General features: G+C 57.6%; 5 protein-coding genes across 8 annotated transcripts; 2 read left to right on the top strand and 3 right to left on the bottom strand.

The window, feature by feature from the left end:
* Nucleotides 1-48: 48 nt before the first annotated feature.
* On the bottom strand, nt 49-3,121 carry IFI35 (interferon induced protein 35). Of its 3 annotated transcripts, none has more exons than XM_014260166.2 (9): nt 2,968-3,121; nt 2,801-2,893; nt 2,390-2,542; nt 1,970-2,071; nt 1,512-1,656; nt 1,165-1,295; nt 803-992; nt 453-559; nt 49-331 (listed from the first exon to the last, which is right to left on the bottom strand). In XM_014260166.2, exons 1-9 carry the CDS (start codon nt 2,980-2,982, stop codon nt 140-142), a joined length of 1,128 nt encoding a protein of 375 aa, XP_014115641.2. In that variant the 5' UTR covers nt 2,983-3,121; the 3' UTR covers nt 49-139. The 3 variants fall into 3 exon arrangements, with proteins under 3 accessions (XP_014115641.2, XP_087924231.1, XP_014115642.2); XM_088068105.1 differs by having other exon boundaries at nt 1,512-1,617; nt 2,968-3,106; XM_014260167.2 differs by having other exon boundaries at nt 1,512-1,617; nt 1,976-2,071; nt 2,968-3,106.
* A 945-nt stretch (nt 3,122-4,066) lies between these two features.
* RPL27 (ribosomal protein L27) lies at nt 4,067-6,174 on the bottom strand. The gene is made up of 5 exons (XM_005531487.3): nt 6,040-6,174; nt 5,858-5,940; nt 5,548-5,717; nt 4,868-4,978; nt 4,067-4,157 (listed from the first exon to the last, which is right to left on the bottom strand). Exons 2-5 carry the CDS (start codon nt 5,936-5,938, stop codon nt 4,109-4,111), a joined length of 411 nt encoding a protein of 136 aa, XP_005531544.1. The 5' UTR covers nt 5,939-5,940; nt 6,040-6,174; the 3' UTR covers nt 4,067-4,108.
* Nucleotides 6,175-6,426: 252 nt separating this feature from the next.
* On the bottom strand, nt 6,427-10,389 carry RUNDC1 (RUN domain containing 1). The gene is made up of 5 exons (XM_014260162.2): nt 10,028-10,389; nt 9,256-9,414; nt 8,789-8,987; nt 8,447-8,536; nt 6,427-7,925 (listed from the first exon to the last, which is right to left on the bottom strand). Exons 1-5 carry the CDS (start codon nt 10,352-10,354, stop codon nt 7,060-7,062), a joined length of 1,641 nt encoding a protein of 546 aa, XP_014115637.1. The 5' UTR covers nt 10,355-10,389; the 3' UTR covers nt 6,427-7,059.
* Nucleotides 10,390-10,993: 604 nt separating this feature from the next.
* Nucleotides 10,994-13,195, top strand: PTGES3L (prostaglandin E synthase 3 like). The gene is given in 8 exon segments (XM_005531485.2): nt 10,994-11,093; nt 11,471-11,584; nt 11,718-11,784; nt 12,074-12,172; nt 12,519-12,573; nt 12,576-12,608; nt 12,713-12,766; nt 12,996-13,195. Coding segments are annotated over 7 exon segments (423 nt in total). The 5' UTR covers nt 10,994-11,085; the 3' UTR covers nt 12,760-12,766; nt 12,996-13,195.
* A 132-nt stretch (nt 13,196-13,327) lies between these two features.
* Nucleotides 13,328-18,387, top strand: AARSD1 (alanyl-tRNA synthetase domain containing 1). 2 transcript variants are annotated; one of them, XM_088067994.1, is made up of 13 exons: nt 13,328-13,448; nt 13,514-13,636; nt 13,705-13,864; nt 14,277-14,334; nt 14,688-14,844; nt 14,932-15,048; nt 15,645-15,775; nt 15,945-16,011; nt 16,199-16,290; nt 16,761-16,815; nt 17,361-17,455; nt 17,579-17,729; nt 18,299-18,387. In XM_088067994.1, the coding sequence occupies exons 1-12, from the start codon at nt 13,410-13,412 to the stop codon at nt 17,712-17,714; spliced, it is 1,230 nt and encodes a 409-aa protein (XP_087924120.1). In that variant the 5' UTR covers nt 13,328-13,409; the 3' UTR covers nt 17,715-17,729; nt 18,299-18,387. The 2 variants fall into 2 exon arrangements, with proteins under 2 accessions (XP_087924120.1, XP_005531543.2); XM_005531486.3 differs by lacking the exon at nt 18,299-18,387 and having other exon boundaries at nt 17,579-17,802.
* Nucleotides 18,388-18,747: the final 360 nt, after the last annotated feature.

Here is an 18,747-nt window from a genome sequence, read left to right as displayed (position 1 = left end):
CCGGCAGCGCCCGGCCCGGCCCGGCCCCAACACAACAGACACGGTGGGTGCCCTCAACAGACGCTTTAATCTCCCCCGTGCCCGCCGGCCAACGGACGCACGGAGCTCCTGAGGCTCGGGCTGACCGGGCTGGCCAGGACTAGCCCGTGTCCTCCACGAACACGGCCATCCCTGTCCGCCCCGCCGGGACGTAGGCGAGGGCATCCACCTCCCCGCCGCCGCGGCTGGCCTTCTGGAAGTGGATCTCCAGGGCGTCCCTCATGGACTCCACACTCAGCACGTCGGGGATGCCCAAGAGCAGGACAGTCCTGGGGCAGCGGGAGGGCTGGAGCTGGACAGAGCAGGGGATGAGCTGCAGAGCAGTGCAGGGAGAGGGGCTTCAGGAGCCCCCCGGCCTGTGCTGCCTCAGCCCGGGCTGGTGGATGCTGCTTGCACAGGGTTCACGCCCTTACCTGCATGTTAGAGATGTGTCCACTCATGCATGGTGATATTTTGACTTTGTGTGTCCCTTTCCCAATGGGCACCTGGGTAAATCCTTTTTCAATCAGCTGCTCTGCCACTGCATATGGAGAGGAAAGTCCTGAGCTGCCCAGATCCCAGGTAAGCTCCAGGGTTCTGTTCCTGGCATAGGCACCAAGGCTGACAGTACCCAGCACAGTTTTGGGGGAGGCGGGATAGCCTGGGGCTCACTCTATCTTCCCTGTTCCCCAAACACAGCTTCATCTGCTCTCAGATTTCCTGCCTGAGAAGACTGGGCTATTCCACCCTTGCCAGCCACCCAAGCTCAGCACACCCCACGCACCTCCATCCTGTGTAAAGGTCAGCACCACCTGGTCAGAGTCCTCCAGAAACTCCCTGCTCTCCACCTCGCTGCCCCCATTCTTTTTCTTGCTGAAGAAGAGCTCCAGCTTGTCCAGCAGTCCATCCTTGGAGATGTCCAGGCTGGGCAAGTTAGACACAAGGATGCTCCTGCTGCTCTGAGTCAGCCTGATCTGTGGGTGGCAGTGGCCAGTCAGTGCCAGGGCAGGACTGGCCCCAGAGCTCAGGAGAGCAGCGCTGGCTGTGGCTGGTAGCTGTGCCCTGGTCGAGGCAGGCTCAGACGGGGGAAGCAGCGTGGCCAGGGCAGCTCCTTGGCACGAGGAGCTGGGGACCCACAGGCCCTACCTCCAGGGCAGATGGCAGCAGGAGCTCCACTGGCACTGCCTTCACTTGCATTCTGCACTGGTCGAGCTCCTCCAGCTCCCCACAGCTCAGCTCCACCGTGTGCTCCCTCAGCTCGATGATCCTCTGGGCCACTGCGGGCAGGGAGAGCCCCCAACACAGGGGAGTGACTGCCCACTCCCAGCACTTTCCAGGACAGGACACGGCACAGCAAAGGTGTCAGAGAGGGGGCACAGCCCCACACAAAGCAGGGAGAGGGGCAGCACAAAACTCTGGCACAGGGAGGGGACACAGGGCAGGCCCCAAAATGATCGAGCACCTGGCCAGAGCAGTGCTCTTCTCACACTTACCCTTTGCCTCCTCAAAGGTGATGAGAGCTGAGCCCCCCGGCAGAGGGTAGCGGATCAGCGGGGTGAGCATCAGCTTGTTCATGTCGTCCTTGTTTACTGTGAGTCCCTTAAAGACCATTTTCTTTTCAGGCAAGGCAGATAGCATCTAGGTTCAAGTACAGACAGCACCTGGAGGAGACTGGACCCTGCACAGGGCATATCCCTGCCAATCCACAGACTAGAAATAAACTCATGGCTCAAATGAACAGCTGGAGAACCTCAGCAGAGTCTCTCCTAGTCTCTGGCTGTGTCTGGAATCCCAAAGCCATGACCAGAGCTCCTGGCCCTGGCAGAGGAGCCGCCTGCTAGCAGGAGCTCTTCCCGTCATCACAAAGTGCCCAGCTGCATTCAGCTGCAGCTTCTCTAGCCAGGCTTGTGCCCTTGCCAGCAGACCCAAGTGCCCACACACACTCTGTTACCCTCACAGGATCGTTCCAGAGGACCCTCAATTCTTCCAGTTTATTTTTCAGAACCTGCTTCTCCTGCCTCAATCTGTTGTTCTCCTCCTTTATTGCAAAAATCTGGAAGGAAGGAAGGAGAGTGGGAATTAGGGAACACCAGGACACAGTAGTTTCACACCAGGACCAGGCTGCAGTACACTTCTGTTCTGAGCACAGCACTGCTTTGGGCACACAGCTCCACCCCATTCTCCTGCTCTTGACTGTCTGCAGCTCTGCCCTGTCCTCTCTTTGAGGACAGCCCTCCCCTTGCTGCTGCACTGCACTTCTCAGCACAGGCCTTATGTTTCCCATGAAACCTCCGCTGGATCCCAAACAAGTGACCTCAGGGCAGTGACCTGCCACCCTTCCAAGCCTAAGACACATCCACTGAACACTGACCTGGTGGGCTCTTTCTTCATCTCCATTTAAAGACAGCTGTTGCTCAAAAATTTTATTAAGTTCTTCTTTTTTCAGCTCTTGTGTCCTTTGCTCTGCAGTTTTTTTTGCTATTTGTAGCTTTGCATGGTCTTGCTCCAGAGCACTGTAAAACTCCTGTGAGAAGCACCATCAAACAGCAAGACCCTGACGACATTGTGTCACCCCCACCAGCCATCCAGCCCCGGCTGTGCCTTTGGGAGTGAGCCTGGACCCTAGAACAGCCTCTCCTCTACATGGGATTTACTCCTCTCTGCCGCCTCTGACTCGTAGTCCCAGAAAGACTGGAGCTCCCTCCTGGCCAGGCCGGCCGGGCGGAGCCCGGACAGTTGGGATCCGGCCGCCCAATCCCTCTCTCGGCACAGCCGAACCCACCTTGAGCCGCTCGACCTCCCTCCGGAGCTGCTCGGGGCTCTCCGAGCCCTCGTCCTGCGGCCCCTCCGGGGGGAACAGCCGGATGAAAGATTCCTAAAGACAGGAGAGGTCTCAGCCGCGCTGCGCCGCCCCCCGCCCGCAACTCCCGTGGCTCAGCTCTTCCTCACCTCCTCCGAATCCATCCCCGCTCGGAGCGGAGCCCCGGTGAGCCGAGCCCTGCCCTGCCCTGCCCGCCCGCCGGGACCGCTCTCTGCTCGCCCGGCGCTACCGGGACCCCGCTCTCGCCTTTCGCTTTCGTTTTCTTGGCCTCGCTCCGCCCCGGCCCCTCCGAGCGCGGCCCGGGGGCGGTGGAAGGCCGGGCCCGTCCAGCCCCGCCCGATTCCTCACCACCTCCATCTCCCCCCATCCCCGGCCCACTTAACTCGCCTTCCCTGAGCATCTGCCCTGCCAGGAACAGAACAGCTAACACAGAAATAAAACTCTTCCTGCGCCTTTACAACCCGAGCCAGCCCTTGCTCCCCGGCTGCCCCGTTGGGGAAGCTAAAATCCAACAGCCACAGGTCAGTCACCACATAAATCACCGTGCACTTAGCCGACACCCAGAACCATCTGTTTGCCTTCCCTCTCTCACAAGGATCAACCCAGTTTTGGGAGTAAGAGACTTGCCCTGTGGCAGGAATATCAAGCACCCTGCAGCTGCAGAAGGGAAGTGCAGGCCTGGCCATGTGGATGCTGAATGTGAGATCAGGCAGGTAGCAGTGTCTGTGTGAAACTAAGTCACATAACCTTCTCACACTGGCCTGGGAAATTGTAAGGAGGAACTCAAAACAGTCCTTGGAGAAGGAAAACAACCTTTGCAGGTGGTGTTTGTCTCCTTGTTGTTTACTTGTAAGAAACAGTGGAGAGGTGTTGTTCCTAACTGTCCAATGATGGTGATGTCAGCTTGATGACCAACAAAAGTTTTACTTTTTCAGACTTTTTTGGAACTGTCTATAAAAGAGGATCTGGAAGACTAAAACAAGCTCTCTTTGCAACTAAACTTGAGAGTCTGTGTTGTCACCATCCCATTTCTAGTACAGTGCGACGTGGCCACACCTGGAGCAGTCCAGAGGTGACACCTGCACCCACGGCTCGGGCTGCACAAGGCTCCACAAATGCACTGATGCTCATCTGGACTGCAATGGCTTTCCTGGCTCTTAGACACACAGAGGAAGCACGACCACACCACAAAGGCCACTGCTTCTTTGTTAAGTAACAAAAAATTCATAGTTTTTAATAAACATTTATTGATGCAACCCTGTTACACCTTTAGAATCGCAGCTTCTGGAAGAACCACTTATTCTTGCCGGTTTTGTACCTGAAAGAGAACACACAGGTTAGAGAAGGATGTATACTAGCAGCCAACAGCACCAAACCCACACCTGAGCTGTCCCAGACAGACAGAATGCAGCACTCAGCTCACCCAGAGGCAATTCACCTCATGTCTTTGGCCTGGGCTACAACTAAACCCACTTTAAATATTGAAATTCCAAGGGAAGCAAGTGCCAGGTCCCAGCTTTCTCATGAAGGACACCTGAACTGTGCTAGTTTCCACCCCAACAGGCACAAACAAGACACGGCCATCCTGCTGGACACCTTGTGTGGCAGGGGGAGATGCCCGTGGAGAACAGCCCAGGGGCTGCCTGAGACACTGTGTATCCCACTGAGGTCACACAGCTCCTTCCTCTGAAGGAGCTTCTGAACAGAAAACTGTAAAGAAATATCAGCAACCCAAGCACTCCCACGCAAAGTGTCAGCACTGCCCTGGCCCACCCAGCCCAGTGATAAGAGAGGATGGCAGCATGTTCTCAGATCATCCCTGGCTCCTGAAGGCCCTGCACGTGCTGGCAGGTGGAAAGAACACACTCAACACACACAGGTGGAAAGAACACGCTCAACAAACATGCATGCAAAGAAGCTGGGGCACAAGTGCCAACTTGGAGACTCACAGGCTGCAGCACAGCCACACCAAGTCCTCACCCTGGGGATGAGCACCACCACCACTGAAGAGACAAACTCCCAACTCACCTTTCCTCAAATTTCACCTTGGCTTCACGTCTTGCTTTGCGTTTCAGAGCAGGATCCCTGAACACATCCTTATTGACCACAGTTTTGTCCAGGGGAATATCCACAGAATACCTGGGAGAGGGCAGAATGGTTCAAAAGGGGCATGGTACCTGGCACAGCGCTGAAAACCAAGCCAGGATCGGTCAAACACTCATCCTAGTGTCCAGTAGAGTTACAGCTCCTCAAGTCTCCTCAGTTCAGGAATCACCAAACCATTAAAGCAGTCTCAGTTCAGCCTATACAGGGAACAGCCACACTTTTTCTGAGGGACATGCAGCTGTGTTCGAGCTGTTTCCCCCACCAGCTCTCTGGCGCCTGGGAGCTGCTCTGGGAGCTCTGAGGCACAGTAAGAAATGGTTCTGCCAGTTCCAGACCTCCACAGCTGTCTCAAACTGCTCAGCTGCTGACACCCCCTGAGCAAAGGGAAGATCAGCTACCCTATTCCAAAAGTCCATTGGTATTTCCACTCAGCCCCAGACCCCCAACTCCCTGTTTTTGCAGAGCCTGAGCCTCACATTCACTCAGCCACATCATTAACAGCCTTGGTAACTCCCGGTGTTCAGTAGAGAACACAAGAACCACGAAAGCAGCCAAGACTCCTCCGGCCGTGCCTGCAGCAGCACTCCCGGGGCCGCACTCACCGGGTGGGCATCAGGTGGTTGTAGTTGTAAACCTTCACGAAGGACTTGATCTTGGACCTTTTAGCGATCTTTTTCTTGCCCATGGCAGCCGTCACCTTACGCGGGTAGCGGTCGATGCCGGCCACCAAGGCGTGGCTGTACGGCCGGTCCGAGGTGCCATCGTCGATGTTCTGAAACCAACGGGCCGCGACGGTAGCACCGAGGAGCCGCGGCCGCGCCAGCCCCGCAGGACCCGCGCCCGTGCCGCCCCTCGGGCTCCGCCTCGCCCCCGCAGGACGGCGCGGAGCCGCCGGCTCAGCCCCACGCTCACCTTCACGATGACGGCCTTGCGCCCCGAGTAGCGGCCGGCCAGCACCAGCACCACCTTCCCCGGCTTCATGAACTTCCCCATCTCTGCGGAGGCAGCAGCCGGCAGTCAGACCGCGCCCGCCATCCCCGCCCCAGCCGCCGCCGCCGCGGATGGCGGCGGATCCCGCGCCCGCCCGCACTCACCGAGGCTCCGCTGCGATGGCGCCCAGGCCGGAAGAGAAATGGAACGCGACGGCCCCGCCTGTCCCTCAGCGAAATACGTCACTTCCGCCGCGACACCGGCAGCCGCTGCCGTCCGGCCGTACCGGGTGTCCGCCCCCCTCCCCGGGCACGGCCGTACCGGGTGTCCGCTTCCCTCCTTCCCCCCTCCCCGGGCACGGCCGATCCGGGTGTCCGCTTCCCTCCTTCCCCCCTCCCCGGGCACGGCCGTACCGAGTGTCCGCTTCCCTCCTTCCCCCCTCCCCGGGCACGGCCGTGCCGGGTGTCCGCCCCAGCCGTCCCCTCCCCGGGCACGGCGGGCGGCGCGTCACAGCCCCGGTAACGGACAGAGCAGACGGGATGGCGGCAGGCTCAGCCCACAGGTACAACAGCGGTATTTAATATACCCCGCGGGACACCGCGCTGCGCTGACCCCAACACAAAAGCCTGAACAAGGAGCTGGATCCGTTGGACAAAACGCCCCGGCAGCCCAAGGGACACAGACTGCGGAGCTGCTGGGGGAGACCCCGGGCACCTCTGGATCGGCCCCCATCATCTCCTAATCCACCCGGGGGAGGTCAAGTCCCGTGTGACCAGGCAGCCCCCAAGGTGCCTCCACACCTGCCAGCTCTCTCCTCCATGAGGGATCGTGTGTGCACACGGTAGAGCAGAGACTGTGAGGAACAACCACAAAGGAGCTCAGCTGCACGTCCCACGGGCGTTCCCCCACCAGCCAGGCCTCTGCCCCCCCGAACAGTCATTGGCCACTGGGCAGGGCAGTTTGGCCAGAGAGCAGCAGGGAGTGGGCAGGGTGAGGTGCTGCCCAACCTTCAGCCTCCAGCTGCTGTGCAGGGGCAGCATCGGACAACACACTGCCAGCATGACACCCTAAGATTTCCCTAAAAGCAGGTACCAAAGAGACAAACTTGGTCTTACAAAAGCCAGGCTTCTTGAGCCCAACAGCTGCCTACTAATGGAAAACGAATGATCTACAATAAAAACACATCAAAAAGCATCTTTGATGTTTTTCAGCTGCCGAACAGCCAAGTCAACCGGGAGGTTGAACTTCAAGCTGCTCAGGCGGCTGAGGAGGGTGAGTGCGCTCTCGAAGCCGGTGTTGGCCATGTAGCTCCAGGGCTGGTAGTGAGACTGAACCAAAGCTCCAGACTTGCAGATGAGGTTGAGCCACGAGACCAGGCGCTGCTCGTTCAGTGCCATGCACACCAGCGCCTTCAGCTCCGAGTCCGCGCTGCGCTTGAAGGGGCCGTGCTCGGTGAGCACCGTGTGGATGGCTGCCAGCAGGCTCTGCTTGGGGGTAGCCACCACTGCTCCTGTCACAGGCAAGGCAAAGGACTGGGAGAGCTTTCGAGCTGGGGATTCCACAAAGGCTTGTCCGTTCTTAGCGTTGTAATACTTGACAAAGAGTTCCCAGGGGTGCATGGTCCGCGGCGAGGGCGTGAACGCGGGAATCAAGCATGCGATGGGGGCCAACACCAGGCTCATGCCTGGGGAAGAGGCGTAGAGCCCGTGAGCCATCAGGTCCCGCAGAGCGACCGTCAGCTCCCTGCGCACAGCCAGAGTCAGCTCGTCTCTGCCTCCCAGGGGAACGTCCTGCAGCTCAGAGGAGCAGATAACATGCTCTGTCTGCTGGTGTTTCAGGGCAAGCTGCCTCACCCGCTCCACCGACAGCTCCAGTTTCTCAATTAAGGGGGAGAAGTCCTGGTTGTCTCGGTCCTTCTGCCAGAGGGTGCGAGGGATCTGACCCGTGGCACAGCCAAACTGGCTGACAGCAAAGATCTGCAGCACGGCCAGCACGCGGCGCATGAGCTGCAGGCCCGTTTCTTGCATCCTTCTGGCATCTTCTGGGTTCACTGACCAGGTGAGAAAAGAGAAAAACACACTCTCATTAGGAAGTCAACAACTCTTCTTGTTCATACACACAAAGGGAGTGCAAATATCTGAAAATCCCTTCAGGCTAGCATTCTGAGTAGCAGCAGATGCCTCATGCCACATTACTGTATTTCCAGCAGGTTCAAAGGATAAGTAGGAAGGTTTCAAAATCTAAAGAACACTGGATCCCCCCAGCTCATTGTACCTGCTCACAGAGCTCAGAGCTTGAAGAGTACAAATTACAGTGTGTTTTGCACCAAGTATCAGCAGTCTCTTCCTGACCTCCACTGAGGACTGAGCCCACCCTCCCTGCCACATGCACATGCCTGTGACTACTCTGATGATCCCATGGACACAGAGTAAAGGAAAGGGTAAAAGGAAAGGACACAGGCCTGCAGGAGAGCAAGTGCAGAAACAGAGAAACCAGCTGCCAGGGAAAAGCAGACAATGAATCTGGGGAGAAGCTGGAGCTTTGCTGAGTGCTGAGCCCAGCAGTGCCCACCTCTGTTCCCAGAAGGCCGGGTGCTGGGTTTGTAGGAGCCTCCACAGTCACAGTGGCCATCTTCTGCCTTGCCAGAGCTTCCAACTTCATCTACAAAAAGGATTTCATATCATTATTTCACATTTGTGAATTTCAGCTACATATCCCAAGTATTAAGGTAAACATTCCTCAGACCCCTCTAGACTCCTTATCAATACTTTTCCTCGCCATCAATTTAGAGAGATTTGCACTTTCTTGTGACCCAGCAGCTGTTGCTGCATCTCCCAACATCTGTGACCTTCCTGACTATGTCAGGGAATTACAAAGCAATTCAGTCTGCTCGTTCAAAAACTCATCACTGACCCTGAATGAAGTTGATGAACATTTCAAGGTCCCTTATCTGGGTCTTCAGTTGCTCCACCAGCTGCTCCTTCACCCTGGCTGGATTCACAATCTGTGCTATGGCAGCATCCACTCTCTGCCGCAGTTCCTCTGGAGTGAGCGTTGCAAAATCTTCACTCAAGTCCATGTCCAGCTTCTTTATCAACTCATTTATAATCATCTGCAAAACACAAGTGAGCAGTGAGATTTCACCATGTGGCACTGCTGCCCAGGAGCTTCAAGGACTCCTTTCCCAGAGGTTCCCTCAGAAACAGGATACCTGTGCTGCACAGAAATAATTGCAAGACACAGAAGAGGTTCACACATGTAGACAAACTCCTGATACTCCATTATAGCTGCTGGTGAGAAATACAGGCTGACAAGTGCCTACAGTCTGCAAGACACTCACAAGGGCTAGGAAATACAGCAGGAGGATTTCTGTGCCTTACCCGTTGTCTTTCCATAACCACAGACTGTGGTAGAGAATCATAGCTGCCCTCTTGGTAAGCAAAGGTCTCTAGGTCATCCAGCTGTGTCTTGAGCTGCAGGATCAGCTCTCTGTGCTTCTCCTTCTGGACCTCAATTTGCTCCTGCTTCTCTTGCTCACCCTGAAAAAAAGTTATCAGTAAATAAAATTGAAGACTTTTTGTCATACCCAAGGCACAGAGAACAGGATTATGACATGAGGAGTATCTCCTGCAGATCATGTACATCACTAGTGAGCACTGCAAACCAGCCTGAGAGAGAAATGTGTCTGAGCACCAAGCACAGGTACCAACTACATCACCTCATCTGATAAGGGATGGGAACCACCTCTCCAGACCGCTTGGTGAGAAGAACCCTCATCCCATCCCACAAGACCAGGATCCAGGAAGAAAGTGGCCAAAATAACATGTACATATCACAGATCCTCTGAGTCACCTGTGCTGTGCCAGGGCGTGGAGCGGTGACACACCACTCAGGGCTGTAGAGCACATCCCTGCGAGCTGGCTCCGAGTCACCAGGGGCCGGTGCACGGCTGGTGCTGAGCTCCGTGCAGACCCGAGCACCGCGGGCACCGCAGCCGCCGAGCCCCTCCCGGCAGCGGGATCGCTGAGCTGCCGATGGGCTTCAACGGGGTCAGGCCCATTTACCGACCCCGGGGCAGGCGGCGCGGGCCGGGGAGCCACAGGACGCCGGTACCCGGTGCTCTCTACGCTCAGCCCCGCCGCGGGCACTCACCGGAGCGCCGCCGAGACCGTGGGGAAGCGGAGCGGGGCAGCCGCGGAAGGCGAAGTCCTCGAGGTCGCGGAGCAGGCGCTGCTGCTCGGCCGGGCCGGCCCGGGCCACCTGCCGCAGCCGGAACTGCACCTGAGCGAAGTGTGAGGCGAGCGCCAGCAGCGCCCCGTGCAGCCGGCGCCGCTCGGCCCGCAGCCGCGGCACCGACTCCGGCGACTCTCCCCCAGCGGCCGTCTCTTCGTCTTCCTCTTCCTCATCCTCCTCCGCCGACACGGCGCCCACCGGCGCCCAGCGCTCGCCGGGGCCCAGCGAGCCGCCCTCTCCCTCCATAGCCACCGCTACCGCGGCCGCGCCGCCGCCGCCATCTTGGCGCCGCGGGGCGGGAGCGGGCGGGGCCATGGGCGGGGCCAGCGCGCCCCCTCGCGGCGCGACGGCGGCCCCGGGGGCGGGGCCGGGGCCGGGGGTTGGCAGTCCCAGGATTGGCTGTCCCGGGATTGGCTGTCCCGGGGTTGGCTGTCCCGGGGTTGGCTGTCCCGGGGTTGGCTGTCCCGGGACTGGCTGTCCCGGGATTGGCTGTCCGGGGTTGGCTGTCCCGGGATTGGCTGTCCCGGGGTTGGCTGTCCCGGGATTGGCTGTCCCGGGATTGGCAGTCCCGGGATTGGCTGTCCCGGGATTGGCTGTCCGGGGTTGGCTGTCCCGGGGTTGGCAGTCCCGGGATTGGCTGTCCCGGGATTGGCTGTCCGGGGTTGGCTGTCCCGGGGTTGGCTGTCCCGGGATTGGCTGTCCCGGGGTTGGCTGTCCCGGGGTTGGCTGTCCGGGATTGGCTGTCCCGGGATTGGCTGTCCCGGGGTTGGCTGTCCCGGGGTTGGCTGTCCCGGGATTGGCTGTCCCGGGATTGGCTGTCCGGGATTGGCTGTCCCGGGATTGGCTGTCCCGGGATTGGCTGTCCCGGGATTGGCTGTCCCGGGATTGGCTGTCCGGGGTTGCTGTCCCGGGCCCGGTCCCGTACTCAGCAGCCGCGCCCCCGGCCCGAAATAGCTTGGGGCGGGGTCGGCACCGCCATGGCGAGGTGAGCACGACCGGACGGGACAGGCAGCGCCCGTAACCCATGCACGGCGCCCGGTGCCCGGCCGAGGCACCACCCGACAGGACCCTCGGACATGGAGCAGCGGGGAGCGACGCCGGGCCAGGCAGAGGGGAGCGGACACGGGCCGGCCGGGCCCCGCCGACTGCCCGGCCGGGGGCGTGTGGGGCGGGAGAGGGGAGCGCCACGGAGCCGGTGTCCACCTCCACCGCCCGGTCGGCACCCGCCCGTCTCCCACTGCCCGCCCCGTGTCCGAACGGGCAACACGTGCCCGTGCCTCGCCCCCGTGCCGGCCCTGCTGAGCGCTGCTGGGCAACGGGAAATGCCCGCTGGTGACACCCGCTGCTCTGCTCCTCCCCAAGGCAGCCTGCGAAGACACTGTGGTACGACCGGCCGCGGTACGTGTACCTGGAGTTCTGTGTCGAGGACAGCACGGACGTGAAGGTTGACATCGAGGATCACCGGCTGGTGTTCAGGTGAGCTGCCGCTGCCCTGCCGACCGACATGGCCCTGCTCCGGGGGTGCGCCAGAGGACCGGGAGGACTCTGGGAGGACAGCACGCGTGGCCTCGGCTCACTCCTAAGCCTGGTTGTTAAAATGTTTTGGCAGTTGCAAAAACGCAGACGGTGTGGAGTTCTACAATGAGATCAATCTGTACGCCAGGGTCAACTCCAAGGTGAGGTTTTCCGCCAACAAACTGTTCTCGGACAGCTTCTGTCAGGCTCAGAGTCAGAGGTGATCTGTGTAGTCTTGAGCAGCACTACTTAACATGGAACCTGCCCATCCTGAGGGCTTCAGTGGGCTGAGCCTGAGAGCCCCAGCCCTGGGGCTGATACTCACAGTGCTGCCTTGAGCCAGAAACAACCTGTCTGGTTCTGTGACCCCACAGGCTGCGCAGGGCTGAGCTTTAACCCTGTGCAGAGGGGAGCCCGGCAGACACTGAGGCACCCCTGATCTCTTGGCAGGACTCACGGGAGAAGCGCTCTGACCGCTCCATCACCTGCTTTATGAGGAAGTGGAAGGAGAAAGTGGCCTGGCCGCGTATCACCAAGGAGAACATCAAAGTGTGTGTGGTGCCTGGTGCCTCAGTGTGTGTGCTATCCCCACTCAGCATCTCGTGGCTCCTGGGAACCAACCTGCCCCCAGAACACACACACGGGACCCCAAGACAAGAGCTCCCAAAAAGCCCATCCTGATAATCACCACTAGTTCACAGACTTCTGCCCTCCAGGAAGGATGTGGCAAACCTTTTCCTTGACACACTAAGGATCAGGACCAGTGACCAGGGACTCCTGCTTCCTGCCCCTCTCCAGTCTGAGCAGGCCCCTCACCTGCACAGGAGCTGCCTCTGGGCTGCAGGTCCCTGGGGTGCTGCTGCCCGCTCTCAGGGGATGCTCTTTGTGCCCACAGCCAGCCTGGCTCTCTGTTGACTTCGACAACTGGCGAGACTGGGAAGGGGACGAGGAGGTGGAGAGGGCCATGGTGGAACAGTACGCAGAGGTGAGCTGGGCCACCGGCCTCAGGATCCTGGGGCACATCGTATGGGTGTGTGGGATGGGAGGATGCCACACATTTGGGAATCCAGCCTTTTGTTTCTCACCCAGATGCTGGAGAAGGTGACAGAAAAAGGCCCCCCGCCAGCCATGGATGACCTGGATGTAAGTACCACCGGCCAGCTGTTTCCTGATGCCCTGCCGAGCACAACCCAGCCTCAGCCTTCCGCCGCCTCCGGAGCACCGGCAGCACCTCCTGCTGCACCCCTCGGGCAGCCTGTCCTGGAGCCGGCGTGGAAACGCTCCCCGGGGCAACTGGCTGGTTCCACCCGCTGCAAGCGGGGCTGGCCCGGTCTCGGCCCAGTCCCTGGCACCTCGCTCCTCCCTCCCGCAGGATGACTGACGCCCAGGCAGCCGGTGCACGGGCGGCGGGCACGGAGGAGCAGCGCGGGCAGGATCCGCCGAGGGAGCGGGGCCGCCTCAGCTCGTGCGTCGCCGCGGGCAGCGCTGCCGACCCTGCGCGGCGGGCGCGGTCCGGTCTCCCGTAGCCGGTTACCCTGGCGGGGCACGGGGCAATAAACGTGAACTGCCGCAGCCGTGTGCCGTGCGCTCGGGCCGCCGCCGCACCGGGCACCGGGAGCCGCTCAGCGCCCCCGGCCGCGGGAGCGCGCGGCGCCGGCGGGACCGCGCCCGCGCCTCACCGTGCAGGCCCCGCCCCCTCGCGGCACGGCGGCCGCCACCGCCGGTCCCTGTCCCTTCGGGGCCGCCCTCGCCGCCAGGCCCGCCTCGCTTGTGCCGAACGGTCGTGATGGTGTTCCGGTGCCAGCGGGACAGCTGGGCCCGGCAGGTAGCGTCGGGCCGGGGCCGGGGCGCGGGGCAGGCCCGGGCGGGCCCTCACGGTCTCTGTCTCAGTTCACCACCAGGGTGGTGTCGTGCCGGGCGGCGGAGCTGCGGCCCGAGGGCGGCGGGGAGCCGGTGCGCGGGTTCCAGGTGGTGCTGGAGGACACCATCCTCTTCCCCGAGGGCGGCGGGCAGGTACGGGCCGGGCTGGACCGGGCGGGGGCCGGGCCGGGGCCGGTGGCGCTGATGTCCCGTGTCCGCAGCCGGATGACCGCGGCCTCATCGGGGACGTGCCGGTGCTCCGCGTGACCCGGCGGGGCCCCGAGGCCGTGCATTTCGTGCCGGCCGCGCTGGAACCGGGCGCTGAAGTGCTGCTGTCGCTGGACTGGGAGCGCCGCTTCGACCACATGCAGCAGCATTCAGGTCCGTGCCGGTAGCGGGGGGTGCCGATGGGGCGGGGGGCGGTCAGCGCCCGGCCCGTCCCCTCCCTGGTCAGGGTAGGGAGAAACCCGACAGCTCTGTGTGCACAGTCTGTTCCCGGGAGTACTGAGGGCAGCAGGTGCCCCTCTGCGACCTCTCTTGGCGTGGAAACAAACGCAACGAAAACAGGTTTGGAAGGGAAATTGAACCTGCTTTACAGCCCCCAGCGAGTGCTGCAGTGCTGCCGGGAGCCGAGGCTCACGAGGCCAGAGCTGTGTCCTTGCTGCTGCTGAGCACTGGCAGGAGCCCCTCAGCACCCAGCACTCACCTGTCCTGGAGAATGTCAACAGGAATGACACAGCCTGACTGAAAATACCGGTGGCACTCAGAGCTAGTGCTTGCACATCTCTTCCAGGACAGCATCTCATCAGTGCCATTGCAGAACAGATGTTTGGATTCAAGACAACTTCATGGTGAGCAGGATAAAGGTTCCTTTTGACCCCAGTGTTCTCTTGTTTGGCACATGCCACCATGCTGCCCCAACAGAGCCTGAACACTGAAATGCCAAAAGCAATTTGGACATTTCACTTGAGCTCAGATGTTGTGGGAGAGCTGACTAACCTGGAGAGAACCTGTACAAAGTGTTGGCTCTGTCTTGTCCTCTTTAAGTGTTTGGCTTCCATCTGGTGCTCTGAACACAACAGTGAGAGGAGGGAAGTCTGTTTTGTTTCAGTCACCACATTCCCAGCAGTGGAATTCTGGTTCTGCACCAAGGGACCTCCCAGCTGGTCTCAGCTACAGCAGCTGATGTTCTTTCTTGGTGCAGGGAGCTGGGCCGTCAGCGAAGTGTCATTGAGCTGGACACCCCCTCAGTGACAGCTGAGCAGGTCGAGGCCCTGGAGAGGAGCCTGAACGAGAAAATCCGGGACAGGGTTCCTGTAACAGTGAGGGAACTGGCTGCAGATGACCCTGAAATTGAAACAGTGAGTGGTGGGAGAGAACTGATGGGATTTGTGGGACCGGAATAACTGAGCACAGATGTCACCTTCTTTGTCACTCTTCTCTGCCAGGTGAGGAGCCGGGGGCTGCCTGATGACCACGTAGGGCCAGTGCGTGTGGTGGACATCAAAGGCATCGACTCCAACCTGTGCTGTGGGACTCATGTCAGCAACCTGAGTGACCTCCAGGTGGGTGGCTGCAGCTGGGCTGCCTCTGGGAGCCACACTCCACATGGAGTACAGCCAGAGTCTGTGGGATCCACAGGCTGCTCGAGACTGTGCTGATGAGGAAGGGGGTGGCAGCAGCCTCAGGCTGAGGGAGGGTCACACACAGGCTGGGCACCTCAGGTGGTTTTGTTTCCTTGCTGTAGAACTCAGCCCTGTGTGCAGCAGTGACATTTTTGCACTGCCAGGGGTGTTGGCCTTGTTCCCTCTGCTTAAAGCTCTGATATTTTTGAGTGTTCATTGTGGATGAGAAATTTCCTGTGCAGGAAAATGGTGATAGAATCCTAGACCTGCCTTTAAGTATTTGTACTTTCTCAGTCATTGGTCAGCAGAGACATCCAGATGCCCTATGCAGAGTGCATCTCATTGCTAGAAAATTGCATAAATTCCACTGTACCACTATCCTTTTTTTTTTGTATGTTGACCTTATGGCTGATTTTAATCAATTTATTTTCACTAGCAGATAGTCAAAATTCACCACAAGGCATAATCTGGTGGGAACTGATCACCTGTGTGAATTACCAAAATGCTGTTGTGACCAGGTTGATTTTCTTTTTAAGGTTATTAAACTCCTTGGCGTGGAAAAAGGGAAAAAGAACAAAACCAACTTGGTTTTCTTGGCGGGAAACAGAGTGCTGAAGTCAATCGAACAAAGCCACAGTACTGAGAAGGCTCTAACCTCCCTGCTCAAGTAATACCCTTTCCACTTCTGTTAATCTTCACTTTTCCTCCTGAGAGATACCACATAAGCCTCAGGGTACATGTTGTGGGGCTGTGTATGATGTTGCCTGTTTTGCTCCTTCAGGAAATCCTTCCTTTGTCCTTCAGAACAGTGATCCAAAATTTCCCATTTCTTTCAGAAATGGGCCAGGTGAGCACGTAGAGGCTGTGAAGAGACTGCAAAGCTCTGTGAAACTGCTCCAGAAGGTACAAGAATGGCTGGGAAAAGTGGGTTGTCACTATTTCCTGTAGACCTTTAGCTGTGGTAACTGAGAGTCAAATCATTGGCTTCCGTTTTTGTGGATATTATGGAAAGTGCTCAAACCTCTGGGAACACAGCTGTGTTCACACTGACTGCTGCAGCTGCAGTACAGTTCAGTTGTTTTTCTTTCAGAATAACCTGAACCTGCTTAGAGACATTGCTGTTTTGATAGCCCGGGACTTCAAGAGCAAACCTGCTCCAAAGCAGCTGTTTGTATTGCACAGGTATGGGGGAGCTCAGGGAGGAGGGGGCAACAGTATCCCACACATTTTGTGACAGTTGGATCTCTCACATCTGTGCAGTTTGTTTTCTCAAGGAAGAATGTAAACAAATAAATAGAATATTAAACTGCCTTGGCCTACTGCAAAGTTGTGTAATTAAAGGAATTTGTTCATAATTCAGTCACTCAATTCTTCTGGTTTTGTAGCTGAGAAATTAATCCATCTAATGTGTCCATCTAATTCCCTCTGCACTTGGTATTTTCAAATAAAACCAGGGAGCTCTGGTTCTTAAAGACAACACTTACATAATTCTTAACATGTCCACGGGAGTGTCCAGTGAGAATTTACATAGGTAGACAAATAAGAGCAAGAGGCCAAAATCCCTGCTCAGGCACTTGGTTTCTGATTGAGATTTTGTACTCTGGAGGGGGGGTTTTGCTTCTTTCTGAAGTGTTTTTTATCCATCCATACAGGAAAGAGGGTGATTCTGAATTTATGAACATCATTGCTAATGAGATTGGGACAGAGGTGAGTCACTGATGAAGACTAAACTGACACCACTGGTTTTTCACCCATTATACACAGACAGGGACTTGCCAGTCTGCTGTTCCTCACACAGTCATGATCTGGAGCTCTGGTTCCTTTGACAGGTACCTGAGGTGTCCTGTCCCCAGCAGCTGCAGTCTGTAGGGCAGTCCCCAACAGTGAGAATTCAGAGCACTGAAGAAGAGCCTTAGCCCCCCAAGAGTTGTACAGAGTAGAAACAGGTTAGGATAGGATTAGGCAGGAGTAGAATAGAAAGAACAGAAGGTTTCAGTTACAATCACCTAATTCAACTGCCAACTGTATCCTCTTAACTTGGGATACTCCAGTATTGTTCTGTCCCAACAGCACATGACTGAGCACAAAAAGTTCAGATGCCCTTCCCGTTTACTTTTCTCAAGCAGTCTCAGTAGTGCACATAGACTTCCAATTTGTTGGTTTGCTGTTTGTGTCCTGTGGCCAATGTCTGTCCTCTTCTTGGATGAGGATGGCACTGATTTATCTGGAACAAGGCCCATCTCTGTCCACAGGAAACCCTGCTATTCCTGACTGTGGGAGATGAAAAAGAAGCAGGACTCTTCCTTCTAGCTGGACCTGTTGAAGCAGTTGAAAATTTAGGTCCCAGGTAACATGTTTTGTGATTTAACTTGAGTTAGAATTCTGATGTTGCAGACTGAGCAGCCAGGCACAGATCTGTGTGTGCTGTCTGGAGCAGGTTGGGCTCCAGCCTGTGGTGTTGTTGCTGCAGGGTGGCAGAACTGCTGGGTGGGAAAGGAGCTGGGAAGCGTGGCCGCTTCCAGGGCAAGGCAGCCAAGATGAGCCGTCGAGGAGAAGTGCAAGCTCTGCTCCAGGAATTCATTAACCATCAGAACCCTGGAGCATAAGAAACAATTCTCAAAGTAGGTTTGTCTTCCCTTTGTTTGCATAGGCCCCTGTGAGCTTCTCTACCAGAGAATAAAGACCTGAACCCAACAGCTGGTGTGCAAATGCTCTGCGTGGGCTGGTTTGGTGCTCACGGAAATGGGGAGGGGATCTGCCATCAATGCTTTGCTGCAAGGGCTCATTACTCAAGACAAATGGTACAGGGATTAAGGTAGCCCTTAGTTAACCACTTTGTAGGGTTCCTAAATCCAGAAAGGGCCTCTTGCTGGCAGTACTTTGGGGCATTTGGCTTTGTGCCAGTTGCTGAGGAGGAGTTGCTTGGCATGAAGGCTCAAGCAAGAGGCAGCTGGTCCTCCCAGACACCTTGGGCTGGGCAAGGGCAGGGAATAGCTGGAGAGGAGAGCAGGTGCCCCACAGGCAGGAGATCATTCCCCACCATGTACCAACTGCTTTCCCCTGATGGGGTGCAGTTGTTATTGGTCATTTTTTGACCATCAGTAGTTTCTCAGGTTGATGAAACTGTAAACTCCCTAGGGATCAGGCAGATCTGTCCCTGGTGTTCCCTCAGCTCACCTTTCCTGCCCAGGCAGGCCCTGGAGCTGCTGCAGTTTCCTCTGGAGGATGTGGAGTCACAACGGGGCACACCAGGTAATTTGAGAATTTACCCTTCCCCTTGCTAGAAATGGAATGACAGGTTTATTCCAGATGTTGGTAATACACAGAGAAACAGAATAAAAGAAACCTCCATGCTAGGGGAAGTTTATCTGCCATGAGCAAGGAGATGGGAGCAGCCCCAGCAGACGGGGTTCCCAGCCATGGTGCTGTGACTGCTGCATGGCCACAGCCTTGGCTGAGCTCTTGGGATGGTGTCAGAACACAGGAACCACCACTGGGGCCTGCAACTGGGTGTGGGGTCAGAGCTTCAGGGGCTGGTGCTTTGGGAGAAATCCTACACATACACACAGTCTGGCAGGAAGAAAGTACCTGCCTATCTATTTTGGACTGTCTCAGACTGAGCAAGGATGTTTACTGAGA

Source organism: Pseudopodoces humilis, chromosome 29, assembly GCF_049639895.1.
Source record: "Pseudopodoces humilis isolate 2021_Gansu_Grassland_sample_001 chromosome 29, ASM4963989v1, whole genome shotgun sequence".
In the NCBI taxonomy this organism is placed as follows: domain Eukaryota; kingdom Metazoa; phylum Chordata; class Aves; order Passeriformes; family Paridae; genus Pseudopodoces; species Pseudopodoces humilis.
The sequence above is the reverse complement of the archived record's forward strand: the minus strand, read 5'-3'. Positions and strand labels throughout refer to the sequence as shown.

Bases quoted from the DNA above. Each gene is read 5' to 3' on its own strand.
- IFI35 (XM_014260166.2), bottom strand. The intron at 1,296-1,511 runs GTAAGTGTGAGA...CCCTGCCCGCAG, and splicing joins CACCTTTGAGGAGGCAAAGG to TGGCCCAGAGGATCATCGAG. The intron at 332-452 runs GTAAGGGCGTGA...TGCTCTGTCCAG, and splicing joins GACACATCTCTAACATGCAG to CTCCAGCCCTCCCGCTGCCC.
- RPL27 (XM_005531487.3), bottom strand. From the start codon at position 5,938: ATGGGGAAGTTCATGAAGCCGGGGAAGGTGGTGCTGGTGCTGGCCGGC. The intron at 4,979-5,547 runs GTGAGTGCGGCC...GCCCTCTCCCAG, and splicing joins AACCACCTGATGCCCACCCG to GTATTCTGTGGATATTCCCC. The intron at 4,158-4,867 runs GTGAGTTGGGAG...GTTCTCTTTCAG, and splicing joins AAGGTGAAATTTGAGGAAAG to GTACAAAACCGGCAAGAATA.
- RUNDC1 (XM_014260162.2), bottom strand. From the start codon at position 10,354: ATGGAGGGAGAGGGCGGCTCGCTGGGCCCCGGCGAGCGCTGGGCGCCG. The intron at 8,988-9,255 runs GTAAGGCACAGA...TGTGTTTTGCAG, and splicing joins TGGTTATGGAAAGACAACGG to ATGATTATAAATGAGTTGAT. The intron at 7,926-8,446 runs GTGGGCACTGCT...TCACCTGGTCAG, and splicing joins CCGGCCTTCTGGGAACAGAG to TGAACCCAGAAGATGCCAGA.
- AARSD1 (XM_088067994.1), top strand. From the start codon at position 13,410: ATGGTGTTCCGGTGCCAGCGGGACAGCTGGGCCCGGCAG. The intron at 14,335-14,687 runs GTGAGCAGGATA...TTCTTGGTGCAG, and splicing joins GGATTCAAGACAACTTCATG to GGAGCTGGGCCGTCAGCGAA. The intron at 15,776-15,944 runs GTAATACCCTTT...CATTTCTTTCAG, and splicing joins GCTCTAACCTCCCTGCTCAA to AAATGGGCCAGGTGAGCACG.